At 39.7% G+C, this 17981-nt stretch overlaps 1 protein-coding gene across 2 annotated transcripts in view; it reads left to right on the forward strand.

The window, feature by feature from the left end:
- BEND5 (BEN domain containing 5) overlaps window positions 1–17981 on the forward strand; it is an 851759-nt gene that overhangs the window by 696956 nt on the left and 136822 nt on the right. For both annotated transcript variants that reach the window (XM_048944758.1, XM_048944759.1), the window contains exon 9: window positions 6840–6951. In XM_048944758.1, coding sequence (XP_048800715.1) covers window positions 6840–6951 — 112 coding nt within the window. The remainder of the gene's footprint in view (window positions 1–6839; window positions 6952–17981) is intronic.

Consider the following 17981-nt stretch of genomic DNA (forward strand, 5'->3'; position numbering starts at 1 on the left):
ACTATGTAATGTGAAGTTCTCTTGAAATATCTGTCCTTGGCCTTTTGGATATAATGGTCCAAATTCGCAGGCACCTCTTATCTCAGTCAGTGTGTTCCAACAGTTCTTCTATGGACTGGGACAATGTAGTTCCCTCCTGTATCAGTGGAGTTGGGAAAAGAAGTCCATCAGTGTTTTATACAGCTATTGTGTCTTGCAGTGCTGAGCACTTTAGGAAAGCTGTGAGGAACTGAATAGCTCTGTCTCCAGAACAGCTCTGAGCAGCATGCAGTAAGCAGGAGCCTAGGGCTGTGTATCGAGCAATAAGGAAAAGACAAAATATTGAATAATCTGCTCATTAATGAACAGTGTTGATCCTGTGTGCAGAATAAAGTAAGAACCCTGTGGAAAAACATCCTGTGCTACCATAGTTGAAGGCTGTCAGAATAATGATATATGCAGAGTTGAATGAAGGCTGTATGTATCTGTGCAGCTGTGGCATATCGAAACTTCTTAAGAGCATGGGTTTGCGATGTCAAGGTTTGCTCCTTGAACTGCAGCTTTCCACGTGTCATAGATCTGACAGTAGGAGCTGAACCATCTTTTGGGGCATGTTTGTGTAACACCGGTCTAGAGGGAACACACTACTCCTTTCCTCTTGCCTGAAGGTGAGTAGGTTAAGTAAGACTGCCAACTTCATCTGACAAGAACTGCGTGAAATAGATGTTGTAACGTGGGGGATGTTGGCATACAGCAGCTGGAGTGCTATCTAATGATTGGGAGGTGTCATGTATTTAAAGCATGTCTGTCTTTCTGAAGGGGAAGGTTCTGAGAGATCCTGTGGAAGATGAGAAGTGTTGGGAAGACTGGGAAGGAGGACCTGGAGGAGTTTGGGCTGCAGGGAGCACTCACAGAGGTGGAGATTTGGTAAATTAATCTCATGTGAAGCTAAGATTCTCCTCAGTGCGTTACAGCTTGTGATCCATGAGTTGTAGGTGGCTCTTGGTCTGCATCAGGGAAGCTGCGGTGGTCAATATCTGCAGTGGAAATTTTGGGATCCAAAAGTTGGAGAAAAAACTGCTGTTTTCTCCTCATTAAGTGAACTACATACTTTGTTTTGAAAAGGCCAAACAATGAATCAAGCTTGAAAATGGAAGCACTGTAGGCGGTGTCAGTGACATGGTTAAAGCACCTAGGTGTGCTAAATTGATGTGCGTGTGACTCAGCATGCTGCTGGGAGTGGGAGTCCCAGAACACCTTCCTGGGGTGAGACAGAGATGAGCTGCTCCTGCAAAGATCTGCGTGTGGAGCCAGAAACTGGCTGCCTCAGAAAGATCTTGGTGAACCTATGGGCAACCTCCCTGGGAACGTGCTGGGAATGGTGTTTCTTGAAAAACTGAAAAGTGGACTGGAGAATGTGTAGGGAGAAACTGTGGTGATGATTAGATCTTACCACCTTACACCTGAGATCATTCACAGGGTGGGATTCTCCTCTATGAGGGATAGGCTTTATTTCCAGTGCTTTGGTTCGTGCCCAGGAGTCCTTCTGGCATTTCTGAGGACTCAGGCTGTGGAGGGAGAGTTTAATACTGGAATTGAGATGTATCCTGCAGATCAGAGAAGGGAGTCTGCCCATGTCAGGTGCAGAGGCATATTCTCCTTGGTGAGTGTGTCTGTAACGCCTATTACCAGCACTGAGAAATACAAGCATTCATCAGAAAGAGAAAATATCCCTTTGTGTTTATTCTTATTTAACACTGTTTACACAGAAAATGGAGAAACATATCTTTAACCATCATGTACTGTTTAAAATTATGTCAGTACACTATGCAGCAATCATTCTGTAAACATCTACTCCACCGTGTGGTCTCTGGTAGCTAATGCTATTCTGCTCTGTATGGACACTCGTGTTCTGCCTGGAGCACACTGCAGTGGTTATGTTAAATAGCCTTTGTGAAGGTTTCCAGAGCTCTAAATTAAAAATGCAGAAAGCTCGGAAGGAGGGAGAGAAGGATGGGAGAGGGATGCTTTGTAGCTGGAGCGTTAGAATGTCTTGCTACCTAATTGCCTGAGAACATGTGGGCTTGAATGAATCCTCTTTAATGAATAATAGGCAAATGCATAAATCGCAAACCCCAAGCACCCAAATGATGAAATGTGCACTAATGAAGACTCTGACTTCTCCAACAACAGCAGGTGTAGAGTTGATTTGTAAAACGTCGTGAATATAACAGGTTTAAAATGATATATTTATTAAAAGAAACAAGTCTTCCATGTGTTCCTCTTGTATTCACTCATGCTGCACAACTACTCTTCTCGCATGATATTGCAGGCTGCAGATTCTCAGCAGTTTCTTGCTGTTACTCTTGCCTCGAAGAGCAACAATGGAGACCAATTACCCTCTGTCTCCACTTGTATTGCAATAAGCCTGAGGTCCCCCCACTACCTTTTCAATTTCAAATCCTAACCCTGTCAGTAGTGCCATTTGTGGATTTGAACTCCCTGGCTTTATGTGCAGCATTATCTAGAGATTCACCTGGTACTGATCCAATGAACCAACGCAACCTTACAAAGCTGAAGGGAAGAGTGTAGAGTTCTCTTTGTATTAAATCATATGCCATGAAAAAGGATTTCTTTAACTCCTTTCCTCCATTATTCTCTGTATCTCACCTTGTGGAAATGGGTCTGTTAGTGAGAGACTTGGACTCACGTGGTAGGGAAAATGAATGGGGGGCAGGGGGTGGGGAGAAGAACCCAAGAGAAAAGAAGGCAGAGGTCCTGGAGGTTTCTGAAACTTGAAGATTGTAGAAAGTAAAGACATAACTTGAAAGAATAGGAAGCAGCCCTAACAATAAACCTAGCATATGGCTTGATACTAAACCTTCCTCTATTCCAGCAAGAGATGAGAATGTTTTCATTACAGCAGATGTCTAAGAAGTCTGTAAAACCTCTGATAAGTTAAGCCCCCAGAGGCAAGGAGGTTCTGTCCAGACAGTTGCCCAGCAAACTGAATGCAGGTCTGAACATTTTTTGGTTTAACTGAGTTGAGATGGTAACCTCTTGAGATCTGGCTGTCTCCCAAGTAGGGTGGGATAAATACTGCAAAATGTTTCAGTTTCCATTTCAATTTTGAAGCTCATTTGCTTTGACTGAATTTGTACTGTGTTTATGTAAATTTGTAAACACTGTAATAAATTTATCTACTGGTTGGTAGAAAACAGAAATTTTCGAAAAAGACTGAAGAACATTTATGAAGAACAAATTCTAATTCAATCAGAATAGCGATAGAACCTGATTTAAATATAAATTGTCAGAAAACAAAAATATGTAAGTGGCACGTATATCTAGCAAACCCTAACTAGCACAGTCCAAAATTCAAGCAATTGTTAACGGCTTAAATATTTCACATGACATATATGTCATTTTTATCAGCAATTACTCTGTAATACAAACATCAGGTTTTCATAGTATGAATGACGTCTGCATCAGGTAGGTGAGGTAATAGCAACAGTTTGCTACTTTGCTTGTCGTAGGAAACTCAGTTCCTCCTGATTACACCTTTCTCTAACCGGTGAGAGTCTGTACATATCATTCTTACCTGTCTCTATGTCAATATTATCTTCCATGTTCATCGGCATGACCTCATGGAATGCAGTATTTTCCAATGCCCTTACCCTGGAGATGTTCACTGCTTTCATCTATCACTAATTTTGAAACCACTTTTGTCTTCCCTTGAGCCTGTTGGAGTCTGTGACATCTCCTGCTTTGTTTTCTTCCTTATCACTCTTCAAATGTTTTTCTTAAACTGGCCTTTGGTAGAATTTATCTAGCTTGGTTTATGTTGCCTTTTTTTTTTTTTTTTTTTTTTTTTCCTCTATCCTCTTATTTTTGTACAGAGTGCATTAGTTCGATTACTGCACAAAATAAATCTAATCTCAGCAGGAATTATTTGGAAGTCCTTTCCCATTTTGGGAAATACTTAGTCATATAAGGAACCATGCTGAAGCCACTTGCAGTCTGAGTAAGGGAGAGATCTGGTCTTAAATATTGAAAGATACCCTGTTATATCAGTACATAGCTGTTTCCCTTTGCAGAGCTGCTGTTTCCATAGCTTACCTATATTCTCACTTTGCCTACTCAGTGCTTAAAGGAGCAGATGAATAGTTAAGCGATGGAAATAGCATGCAATGTGTACTAGAAACAAACTGTTTAAAGGTTGGTAGGGGGAATTACAAAGCAGTGCAAGATGCAGTTTTTAAGTTATCCTGAGCTTGCATTGGAGGTACTACCACAAGGGAGATTGCATCATCTGGGAGCAAGAGAGTGTAATGTATGCTGGATCTGTAGTAGGCATGTGGGAGACTCTTGCCGTATGTTTTGGTCATGTCCTGATATACGTGAGCTTTGGGAGACAGTTCTACATGTAATAGAGTCAATAACCAAATCTAAAGTAACAAGGAACACAACTTGATGTTACCTTAGAGAGACCACGAGTTTGCAGCAGATAAATAATAAGGATGCGGTAGATACAAATGTGTCTTTAGGCAAAAAGGAAATAAAAAATAGACTTGAAAGAAAAGAAAAAAAGAAAATTTTACACTGTTGCCATACTGGAAAGAAATAGTAATGCCTCCATCAGAAATCAAATTAATTGTTGTTAAATTGATAAAGATGTGATATCACATCAAAGACTGGCTAAATGATATTTGGAAATTGATTTAGGATTCTATTAAATAGAGCTCAGAGGAGCTTCCCAAATGAATAACTTGTTTGTCAAGTATTGCTTCTTTCTATTTATAAAGACTTGTTGAGCCAAGACAACTATCTTCAACTGTTCTTCTTGCCTGAGCTATGAGATTCATTACTAACAAGTGATTCATAGAAAATTTAGCTATTGCAAAATGCAACACCTGGGTATTTTACAAAAGTTAGATATCGCTTACTTCTGTTCCCCGTAGGGATGACTTATATAATGTTATCCAAATAGTCCCAAGCCCAAGATAAGAATATTGACAACCTATGTGTGAATTTAAAGTTTGCTTTTGCTGCTCTATGGCTTGCCCACCTCAGTGTATTTTGGAGCTAGAGTAAAATCAAAATATGCTTGGTTTTTGTAGTGTTATTAGTTTGAAATATTTAAATGGGAGACTTCAACCATGGGGGCATATGATTTGAGGTTCTGAACTCTGAAGAAAGTTGTCTTGTAGGCTGTGCATGCTGTTTTCTTGGGAATTCTTTCAAAATATAATAAGATTCATGATGATCACCACAGCTTCTGTTTGTTAAATGAAAACTCATTCCTGTAATTCTGTACTTCTACCAGTTTTATCCCAATGTAATTCCACCTATGTCTCTGAAAGTACTTCTGATTTTATATCAATGTCTGTGAGATCAAAAGAAAATAGGATTAGGAGAACCGACTGGAGAGAGAGTTTACGTTAAGACAAAAAAATAAAAGGAGAGAAAAAAGAGCTTCTATAATGTTTTGTTTTATGTTGGGGTGGAAACAACAGCCTTAGTTGTCTGCAAAATTGCTGGGGTGTCCAGGCAAGACACACAGCTGTTCTTTGGATGAGCAGACTGGTAATGGCCAAGACAGGGAGGCTATTTTCTCTACTACATCCCGTGTTCATCCCCTCATCTTTCTTAGTATTTCACCTGTCTGTATGCAGCTTTTTTTGGGGATTGATGTATACAGTCATCTTTTTCGACTGCTAGGGAAGTGAGAGCATTTCCCTTTCTTTTTGCCAATTAAACTAATGTTTTTCAGTCTTCAGATTCTTAAAATTTTTATCAAAAGATAATGCCACTGGAGTAAATCTCTATTGTTTACATAGGTGTGTTTAAAAGATTAAGGCTGAACAGGCATTTTCATAATAGACCAGGGATCAATGAAAGCCCTTGTTTTCTCAAGAAGATTTAAGGCTTAGCAATGAAGTTGATTTTTTTTTGTTTGTATTATGTATAAAGTTGCATTTCTGCCTGGGCTTTTGTTATTTCTGTGGATTTTGTGTAATCTTTCATAAAATTCCTGTTGTGATCTTAGATCACAGTTCCTGACATTCTGCTTCTTCTCACTGGTCCCAAGCTCAGCTTGAGAGAGTAGAAGGGACTTATCTTCCACCTTATATCACTGGCCAGGGATTGTCTGGCTGATCTCTGGAGTAAAAAGGAAAATGATTTCCTTCTTTTGTTTATGCCTCCTCCAGATTTTTAATTTCTTGGATGTTTCCCCTACCAAGAGCCTCACATTTCAATGGGGCTTCACTCAGAATGGAATATTCCTCCATAGGGCCAAGAGCAGCAAAATAGAATGTACAGACAGCATACTGAGAGGTATATGAGTCAGGGCAGGAAGGAGAAGCCAAGGTGGCATACGTGCTTCACTGCCCGCAAGATCCGATGGCCAAAAAGCATTCTAACTTAGTGTCTTCGCTGGCTAACTTTTGTATAGGCAATTGCAGAAGGGGAAAAAACTAAGGCCCTGGGTTAGTGGAACAGTTACATTCATGCTTTAAATCCTTTAAGCACGTACTTAATGGCCATTGATTTCAATGCTCTTAACAGCTTTGCTGAGTCAAGGCCTGACTGAGGGCAAAGTAAAGGCCTGGAAATGCCCTTCATCCTTGTAGCTGAGGATCTCCAGCTGCAACACGGCACAGATGGGGATCCCCAGGCACAGGCAGGTGCCACACTCCTTTTCCACACTCATGTGGCCAGCTGGTGGAAGGGGAAGGAGAGAGGGAGCATCTGTGCTGGGAAGGAGAAGGAGGCTGAATGAAAGATAGTTCTACATCTGAAGCCAGAAGTGTCAGAAGCCCATATATATATTGTTGTTCTTTTTGTCTGTGTGTGCACAGGTGCTCTCTGATGGGTTTTGATTTAAACCGGCACTGGGCAAATCCGTCTCCATGGGCTCATCCCACCCTGCATGGAGTGAAGCAGCTCATCGTTGAGATGTACAACAACCCGGTGAGTGGGGAAGGGAACAGCAGCCACTCACCTTGGGTACAGACTGTCTCCTCCTGTGGGCGTTCTGCAAGCTGCCAGCAGCCCTGACATGGCTTAATCCAGTGACAAACCAATATAAGAGAGAAGTAAGCACAAACCACCCCCACTGCATGAGATCACGGAACATCTGAAGTATCTTTTGGTTGCAGAAAGCATCTTAGTGGAGAGAGCAAGTGAAATGAAGTTCAGCTCGGATTAAATATGAAGTAATGCTGAAAGCAGACCCTAAATTCAATTGAGCTGCTCTCGTGATGTCCTGAGCTGGATTTGAAACAGCAGGCCCCCCAAATTGAATTACTGAATGGCATTGATGCTTAATCCATAGCTCTGGCAGAGGTTGCTATGTGGCATGCAGAGCAGGAGGGAGATAATATTTGCAAATATTATATAAATACACACGCACACACTCATGCTCACTCAGAGAGGCAGAGGTGTTCTCGAAGGTGAAATCTTAGCTAATCAGAGGAGATGGATTGCAGGGAATATGGAGAAGCGGGAGGCAGGCAGATAGCTATTGAATGTTTGACATCAAAGTGCAGAAGGATTATTGAATGTGGCACCTAAGAAAAACTGCTGAACAACGATGGAGATGGGTAGGAAAAAATCACTACCGAAAAATAAGAGCAGATCTTACAGCTTGTTATTTTATTCTGTATGGAATTTCTGATATTTGTCCTTTCTTTTTTCTTTGGAACTTTATTTTCACAGAGGCTTTTTTTTTTTTTTTTTTTTCTTTCTGATAGTGTTTTGTTTTGTTTAAAAAAAATAAAAATAAAAAATGAAGGGACCTGGTTTGCCCAGGGTTAATAAAGAAAGGGTATTCCTACCCTTGGCTTCATCTAGTGTAGAACAATATCTAAAGAGCTACTTCACTTTAACTCCTGCTTCTGCCAATATATCTTCACTGGACTTTTTCAGATAGATAGCAGTAACACCTGTGCAGAAGGTGCTTTAGGCACAAAGAAGACAAATTAATAGTTAGTGTCCTAAATAAGGGGAGGAATCCTATTGTATGTAAAATATTTTCTTGTTTGGCTTGCATTTTTTTCTGTTCTGTTTGTGCCATACCTAGCTCTGTGCCTAAAGCTCTTCATCCATCCTATATGTTAGAGTGATGATGATAGAATGAAAAGGAAGGAGTATTCCAGATAGTTTGATCTTTGCTACTCCAAAGAACAATTTCCTTCTAGAAGACAGAGTGTGCAAGCCACTTCAGATGAAGAGAAAGTTGTTTTCTTTTTTTTTTTTTCCAGGGACAAAGAGGTCCTTAAAAATTATGAGAGGGTTGGGTGTAGGGAAAGCACATTAAATAGTAAAGCAACACCTCTTGTCAAAGTTAAAAGTCACTATCAATAAACTAAAGCTATTCTTGGGAGAAAAAAAAGTGTTTTCAACTTTGTCCCATTCCTGGGAAGCTTTAAAGACTCTGGTAGTTTTCCTGTTGCCCTGTGTGCAAAGAATCAATTTATTTGCTCTGGTAGCTGAAATGAAAAATCAGAAGAAATGTTTGGTTGGAGTTGTTATGAAATGGAAATGTTTTTCTCCTCTATCTCTCTGTCTCCCACCCCTCCCCAATGATCAACCTGAGATGAACCAGTTCCAGTTCATTTCCTTCTGAGAAAGAATGGGAGCCTTTCAGACACAAATGTAACATTTCATTTTCAGGGTTATTTAATTTTTTTAAAAAATGCAATTTAGGATTTTTTTTTTTTTTTTCTTTTTAATTAGACTTCTAGCAACATCCAGATGTCTCTTCAGTTTAATTTCTCAGTGAATTAGCTATTCACCAAAAACTTCTTGCCTGCTTTTATGATCCCAAAGTCAGTACCATTGTTGAGGACAGTTTTAGAAACCCCTAGAAATACAGGGCTGTATAAGGGATTATTGCTTGGTTGCATTTTTTTCAGGCAGTAGCAGATTCTTAGTCTCCCTGATCCAGTGATGTTTGTATTTCAGTATATGTGTGTGTATATATGTATATATATATATATATATATATAAGGCGCTGCGACAGAAAGGGAAGACATGTCAGCTACCTCAGACCCTACTAACAGAGTGCCAGAATAAAAACTTGCTTTGAACCAATTGAAGCTGCTGAAAATTGTAAGTACAGTCCAGGTGTACAGTGTACTTTTCAGATGGGCAGCACATGATGGCTGGTTATGTGCAGGTGAGGCAGTGGTAAGGAGCTATTGTCAAACCATGATGGATCAGAGAATCTGCATCCACATTGGTCTGTCCTGTCACCTTTCCCCCCACTGGGGAACATGAAATGAAATAAAATGCAAAGTAATGATCCCTGCAAAGTACTGTAATAAAAAATAACCTCCATCCCTTCCCCTCTAGACAAGATCTGTCACGAGGAGCTGCCCGCAGGAGATTATGTTCTTTAAAGCAGAGGAAGTTCAGCTTCTTGTTGCTATTCCAGAATGGCTTGGTGCAGGCCCCTCAGATATATTCATTCCCTTAAGTCATTTAAGGAAAATTAGCTGCCATAAGAGCATAAAACCACATTTTAAGTATTGCTGCATAGGAGGATTTTTCTTCTTCTGCTGCAGTATGAAAGATAAGCTGTTTCCTTTGAAAAAAGTTCATTCTGGAGAGAGGAGGATGACTAAATAAGTCAAGTGGGTATGAGGCACATACACAATGCCACATGATTCCAGCATTACATGGTCCAGGGCTGAGTGTTTACCATAGTCACTGTATAAAAATAAACGAAAGCATCTCTAGTTCTCTTTTTCTCTAGTTTGCTCTTTTGCTCACACATTTTACAATGTGCGCTTATTTTATTTTTAAAGAGTTTCAAATTTCATAGTGACCACATATTAGGAGAAAGAGGATGGGTCAATATATAAGACACCAAAAGCTTCCAGTCATTCTCTGTCATTGATTTTGAAACAATCACTCCTGATAGTAAGTCACTGTCATTTTGTTGGCCTATTTGAATTGGGGGCTTGCTCTCAGCTCCAGGTCTAGTTTTGTCAGAGCTGCAGACGAGACTGAAGTGGCAAACTTGTTCTTCATCTTTTACTGCTGGCTGAAGGTATTTCTGTTTGCAAGTACCATTCCCTTCCCATACTCCAGACATCACTGCCTTCCCACCTTTGCAGCTGTGATACATGTAGATGTTTCCCCTCTTCCTATTGGGCCAAGGTAGATGAATTTGTTCAGAACATGAATGAACATGTAAACATGAACATGAATGGAGCATTTAAACCAATTCAGCTGACTCTTGCCTGAAGTACCTCAGACAGTGTTCTTATGAACCATTACAGCAACTATAAACAGTGGGACCAGAAAGTTCCTGTGGGGTGTAGAGAGCTGTTGGGAAAATGGACGTCTGTAGTCCAGGCAAGGAATCTGATAAATCATATAAGCACGGCTGGGTTTAAACACATAAACAGTCTGGTTGACTTCAGCAGGTCTCCTTGTGTGCTTATTTAAGCAGGTCTTTAAATGGTTTGGATAGGGGATCAAAAACTCAGCAATGGCAAGCTCAGACTGTAGATGGTCTGTGGAGATCAAACAGTGCTTATCTCTGGGATAACATGAAGCCTCAGAAACAGAGAGCAGTACTGCTCTCTGCTTGATTGACTGGGCTGGTTTTGCATAGCCATAGAGCAATTTTCCTGAGGAGCAAATAACTCTTTAGGACAAGTTCACTGAGTGAACTTAGGTAGCATACTCAATGCTAACTCAGTCCCCTTGAGCATGTACATTATCATATGATCTTTGTGTTTGTGTTACTCACTTGGTCAGACCCTTGCCTCACTGAGTTCTCCAAATGGGAAACTTTTCCATAATAAATAGCCATTTGGAGTCTTGCTTCAGGAGCTTTAGTGTTGGTTGTACAGCCTCATCCTGTACTTACTGTGCATTATTCTGATCCTACACTGACGATAGGATTGTTAACTCCCTTGTGGGCTTTTTATTTTTGTTTATTTCTATGCCATGAGAGCATTTCAGAAAATTTAATTATTTTTTCTGGGCACCTTCATGAGAGACAATTACATTGTACTTGTATGATTCGAGAACAGAGGCTGAGACAGGTACAGCAGAAGTACCTACTCATTTGACATAGATAATTTAAGATGACTGGAACCAGATTGGTTTCATGTCATTCACCTCTTTTTCTTTGCTTATTTTCATTGAAGCTGGAGACTTACATGCAAATGTTTCCAGTATTAGACACTATTAATCTTGTGCCCTGACTGAGCTGGAAACTTGTCAAACAACAAAAAATAAAACCAACACAAAATCCCCACCTACCTGATGTGTGCTCACTAATTATCACCTCCTTTGCCACGCACACATATGCCAAAGTCTTAAATTATTTTTATGCAGGAAACATTTCCCTTTCAATTCCTCGCTTTGAAGCATTGCTGCCTTTGCATACTTTCAATACCATTCTGAGTGAAAGCTTTCTTTGATTCAAAACCAAACATACAGCCAAAACGTAATGCCAGTGTGCTCAAGTCTGAGTCATCTGCTGGGCTGGAACCTTTGGATGCACCACACGGATACTTGCTACATGAGCTGATGAGTTTGCTGATGGCAATGTGCTGCTGCTATGGACTAGTGTGAGGGAGGAAAAGGGACGCTTTGCCTACGGGCTTTATGGGCATCTGCTGACAAGGGAATTAATAAAAAGAAAGGATGAGTAAACATAATACTGCAGACATGGGGGGTGGCAGTTAAGGATGAATAACCACTTCTTTGGTTTTAAGAGATTTTTTAAGATTCCGTGTGCTGGCTTAGACTTAGACAAAAGCATCATAATTTTCAGTCTTGCTGCATCTGTGGAGGTCTTATTTTTGATCCACATAGATTTGGGTGTGCATGTGCTAAGACTACAGAAGACCTGACTTTTGTCTGATAAGTCAATGTAGGTCTAGATTGTTTGGCAGATAGCTGCATTTCTCTTCACAAGAATATATCTGCCTTCTTCCAAACACAATGGCTGTACTCTTTGTTGGTTCTATATTACAATCCACCTATAAACTCTTGTTTAGAAACAAGTGGACATCCCTCTCTGGAGCTGGTTTCGCTCAGTGCAACATCTGATGTATTTACTGCTGGAAGACAGGAGAGACAGCTTGGCCTGTGGAAAAGACCAGTGTGGCAACGCTAGGGGAGTGCTATGTATGCCACAGATCCAGTCCTGTGTTGTTGTACCTGATGGATTTCACTCTGGGCATCAAAACTGCTATCATCAGGCACCAATTTTCATCAATAATTCTCAGCCTAACTTAGTGCATGCTATTCTGAGTTGTTCTGAAGCAAAATGGCTGATATGCTGCTTTTTAGATCTCTCCTTATGAAATTAGAGGAGATTTTATCTCTTATACAGCAAGTGTTCAACTAAGGTAACCCTGTGGCCGCTTTCTGTGGTGTTTGTGTTTGTGCCAGTTTGTTACAGTTGTGGAAATGCGCTGCCATCTTGTCAGTCTCTGCTGACTGAAAGGTAACTTTTTAGAACTGTAAGTGCATTTCTTATTTCAGTCCTTTGTTGAACAAAATGCCAGTGAGGGCAACCTTCTTTCACTGCTGCTAGGTCATAATTTAACAATGAAATAGATAGATCATTGTCTGATTCTGTAGATTTTTCTACCAAGTGCTTTGTATTTTGACTTTACTTTGTGCCATCCTGTTAAACAAGCACAATAGGAGTTAGTAATGCTCTAGCTAACATTATACTTCAGACAAAGTAAAAATATTCCTGTTAAGCTCTTCCCATTGTTAAATATGAAGTCCCACTTGGAACTGTGAACTCCTTCTCAGAGTAATGGTTGTGGAAGGAATGTGCTGGTTAGGCCACCCTTTGCAAACAACCTGACTTTTGTAAAAGCTCTGGAAGTTACAACCTGCATTCCATCTAAACTGAGCAGGTTTTTTGTTTCTGTTTTGTTTTTGTGCTACTCAGTGACATATTTGGACGTTGCTTCACTGTGCTTTTGTCGAGTACTCTAGATTCCTAGGGGATGCACCTACATCTACCAAGCTTCTTTCTGCTTCTTTCTGCTTCTTTCGTGCTGTCGTACCATATCACTGTGGGGGTAATCTCTGACACAGAGATAGTTCTTAATTTTTTTTCTGTCCTCTTTTGGCAATGTTTGTATCTAGAGCAAGAAGTGTTTCAGCTAACCTACCTCTCTCACAAAAGAATGAAACTTTGTTCTGTAGGATTTAAAACAAAACCCCAAATCTTCTCAGTTCAAATGCAATGACATTGCATTGATGTGGTCTGTATCTGATGCTTCAAAGCTTTTCTCCATTATCATATTCCTAAATTGGTACCCTTCTGGTTAACTCTTTTAGTTTCTGAAGTGTGGTACTAATATTTGCAACCTGTGACTTGGGGCACAAGCATGCGGCAGTACTTGCAGGTGGCTGCTCCGTACATCCAAATCAGGCACATTTTTCTTTCCTGTAGTTCACCATTCTGAGAAATCTTTGTACTGATGTTTTTCTGTTTGGGGCAGACATGTTAGTTATGACCTCCACTTTGCAGTGATCTACTGTACACCTTATTATCTTTTCTTCTGGATGTTTTATTGCTATTACATGAAACTCGCATTGTTACTTTCTTAGTTTCAGCTCGGCAGATCTGTCTCTTTCCACAGCTCTTAAGAGCCTTTAGTCAAACCCTTCTTCTCTTTTACCTTGGATCAAAATATTATCCATCAAAGCTTTAGTACCCTCTCTACCATCAAAACATGGTTGTATTTTCCTGGGACATGCCTAGGGGGCTGAACACAACTCGAATATCCCTCTGAGGAAATAATGTCTCCTAAAATAGTTTTTGAAGATGTACAGCCATGTTCTCTCTTTTTCTAGGGGCATCTGCCAGCACCCTGCTGATGAATCAGACCCATCTCTTCAAAGAATTTTCCCCCTTGTCAATGGAGGAAAATATTCCCTTTATATAATATACACTTTTTTTTTTTGTATGCATGTACAGATTCTGTACAGATTATTTTTCTCCTTCTCTCACATCTTTCTGCTTCTACCTTCTTTAATTCCAACAGCTGTAATGTTATTAGATTCTTCTTTTATTGTCTGTACTGGGAAGAGCAGCATTTATCAGGGAGTGGCTGACACATTCAGTGCTGTGTTGAGAGTTTCCCTGAGCCTGGGAGACATCTTTAAGCTCCTCCTCAGCAATTCCAGCTTCATGTTTCTCCTCCCCTTCTCTGTTTTCAAGGAAGATATGGGGTTTGAGAAATTTTTTTTACTCCTGTAAAATTCTGCCTGCTCCCCAGCAAGTGCTTCTATAAAATAGATCAGAGTCAAGGGCACTGGTAACTCTGCTTTGGTCAGAGGATGCATTTCAGCTGATGAGATCAGAAGAGAATGAGCTCTTGCAAGATGCTATGGTCAATTCCAGTTGGCTCTTGCCAGAGATTCTTAGAGATGGGGCTTCTCACAGGACACAAGTGGATATGCCTGGAACAAGCTGATCCATTTTATTTTTTGTACTTCAGACAGCATTGGGAACACGCTCTTTGTTCATGCAGCTCAATTTTGTGCCTGGGATTGCATTTGCCTTTTAAGACGCAGGGGCAAAGTCACTGCCAGGGCTTTTTTATTTAATACAAAAGAGCTCTTAGTATTCAAAAACGATTTACAGACAGCTGGCCAAGTGTTTGACCTAACTATGTCTGTTCATGCTATTCTACTGGTGCGAGATAGCTGTAATAGAGGCTTACCCAGGCAGTGGACAATTAGCCCAATGTATGCAATGAAGATGGGAAAAGTGAAATGCTGATTTTAAATGAGGATATTGACATAATAGCATCTCAATCAGTGGGCACTGGAATAGCAGTGTAAAATTACTCACGAATAGCAGAGGAAAGCAAGCCAGTAGAGGAGTGACACTGCAGATAAAAGAAAGCTCAGAAGCAAAAAAGAAAGGGGCTGAAATTGCATCAACAAGTACAAATCTCACAATCTCGTGCATTAAAATATCATGCCCAAATAAGCTAGTAACAGTAAGCATCCTTTCAGTGGCATGCTGAGAGCAACCGAAGAAGCTTCGAGGACTCAGAGTATATTGCTGGTGACTGGGTAAATGTCATGACCAAATTTGATACAGAAACTGTACTTATGCAGTTTTAAAATGATGTCATCTTCCAGAAAGAAATCAGAGAACCCAGAAGGGAAAATTAGATTTCTTTTTTTTATTATTCTTCCTGAGCAAGGATTAAGACTTGATTGAAGATGTAACTGTCAGAGAATCATCCTGTAGTAATAAACATACTCAAATCCATCATTCCTGGTGGAGTACAAAGGCTAAAAAACCTTTAGATTTTCACTCACTTTTGAAAAGGGAGCAACATAAAGTGGAGAAGAGAACTGAAAGGAGTAGCTAAGAGGACAGAGCAGGATAAAATGGCACTTTCTGGTCACATGGCAACTATGTAAAAACACCATTTTAGGAATCCATTTTTCTGTCTTTACCATTAGGGAGTACACACATACTGCCCCTGTTTAGGAAGCTCCACAACCTTAAAAAAAAAAAAAAAAAAAAAATTAGGCCACAGGAGAAGTTACCAAAGGGGAATACTAGACTGAAGAAGGCCATTAGCAGTAGAAGGACACTCTTTGAAGCCTTGCTCAAATGAACTAAGGAATAAACCCCAATGCACTCTGGCAAGTTACATGCAAAACTGTAATAATATAGGACAAAAACAATTTTGAAGAATAACTTGCTAAAGGCATAAAAACTAATAATAAAAACTTTTTCAAACACATCAGAGGCAAGAAGCCTGCCCGAAGGTCTATAAGGTTGATAGATGATCAAGATGTAAAAGAAGTGCTCAAGGAAAATAAGGTCATTGCAGAAATGCTAAATGAATTATTTGCTTTGGTGTTCACTATGAGTAGCCTAGAGGGAATTCCCAAATTAGAGCTGCTTTTTATAAGGGGCAAGTCAGATTATATGGGGAAGAGTGTTATAATGCTACATGTAATTTTGGAGGAGGAATTTATACTTCACAAGTCCGCTAGCCTCTTTTGGAGGAATTGATAAACATGAAGATAAATGCCACTGCCTGTTGCATATTTTGAATTTCAATAAGCTCTGGGAAAATCGCTACCCACATGATTCTAAAGAAACTATGAATCCACGTTGTTGTTGGATGAGATGAGCAGCTTTCCTTAGGATTAAAGACAGGTTAAGTTACAGGTAAATTGTCACAGCAGATGAAAGTAACATTTGCAGGTCACTTGAGATTGTTTAAAATACTCATAATGTTCAGAACAAGAACGAATGAAGTTTTCTGGTGTTACACAATGTTTGATTTAGTCAAAGTTGCATCACAGAAAAACCTTGTGATACTGAGTCGTACAACAGCAGATGAAGTCCAGTGTCAATAAATGCAAAAGCACTTGTGCCTCTAGCCTGTTGATGGCCAGTTATGCTCAAGACAGCAAAGACTCATCGCTGTGGTACTTCATAGTTTTACCTGTGTCTTGGATAAAGTTAGAATTCTGAAAACCTGATCTCAGAAATTACTGAGCAGGGAAATTCCAATGAAGGGTAAAGAAAGTGAAAATGAAGAATTTGAAATAGTTTGTATATAAAAATCTGTATGGCGTGTGCTCTTATCAAAAATAGAGAAACAAATAATCTAGCAAAGGCTCAGAGATCTATAAAAAAAAAAGAAAAAAAGAAAAAAAAAAGAATGATAGTACTTGGTACAGTATTAATCATATTTGTGATTTTGCTTGCACTGTTTTCTTAGATGCACTTTTGCCAATAGCATCTGACGGCCTTTTGTACTATTTCAAGGAAAAGGGAGAATGAAGTGAGTGAGTGATGGCTGGGCTGGGACTCTTGCTTTCACAGGTGAATGATAGGACTTCTTTTGCCTAAAAGAAAGCTCTCCTCTTCCTTTCTAATTATCCTGTTTTACCTCTGCAGCCTGTAATTATGGTACCTGGGGCTACATGAGACTTTTTGGAGGTAGCATGCAGAGCTATGGAGTATCACTAAGCTGCCAAAAAAATATGTGAAACTATATTCTGAATGAGAAGAGAAAAACATAAAAACGATGTGATATTCCTAGGTGAAAAGACAATTATCTTCAGACAGTGGAGGACGTTAATATTTTCTATGCGATCATACCTAAAAATATAGGCTAGGTCCCTTGATATCTTGGCGTATCTAATTCCAAAGTAGAATTGTACAGGTCAGATTCTCTACTGCTCTTTTCCATCTTGCATCTGTTTTGCCCTGCCTTCCAGAGTTTGAGTGTGAAAATGGGAATCCTGGGAGAAGAGCACAGCAGCTGTTTAACAGCTTAAAGAGAGGTATAGGAACTAATTCATCCAGTGTGGCTATTTCAGGCAGATAGGTTTTAGATGCAGAGTAGATGACCAGAGAGCTGAATGAGTAATACTATTGCTCTTGTGGAAACTGGAATAGATATTCTTTGTGATTTTAAGTTGCCAATATCTTTGCCTTTTTGAAAATTCATAATTCTTATAAATTATAATGAAGGAGAGATGCTTCCTGAGTTATTATTTTTTTGTCAGCCTGAAAAACCTCACTTTTAGACTTTCAGGCATCAAAAATAGCTTAATGCCTGTAGCATTATTAGCTGGGTTTTGCAGGCAGAAACTCTGCAGTTTTGCATATGTTTTCTTGATCTAGAGCCCAGTTTAAGCTGTTGAATGGGGACTGTGTCTGTAATGTTCCCTAAGTGCTATTATACAAAGAGATTGCTTATTTGAATCATTAATCAGTCTCTGGATGGCTGTAAGTTCTTGTATTTCATGGCTGGTTTTCATGATGTATGTGACCTATTCATAATGCTGCTCAAGCCGCATTGGAACAAGACTTAATTCCTCTTCTTGTTAAAGCTTTTCTGCTGACTACCTTCACTACTAGCATAGTTGTGAAGCATATATACTGTATGCTTAGAAACCATCCCAAACCCAAAGGACCAATATATGCAAATCTCTACCAGCAAAAGTTCTTCAGA

The sequence above is a fragment of the Lagopus muta genome, chromosome 5 (genome assembly GCF_023343835.1).
Source record: "Lagopus muta isolate bLagMut1 chromosome 5, bLagMut1 primary, whole genome shotgun sequence".
In the NCBI taxonomy this organism is placed as follows: Eukaryota; Metazoa; Chordata; class Aves; order Galliformes; family Phasianidae; genus Lagopus; species Lagopus muta.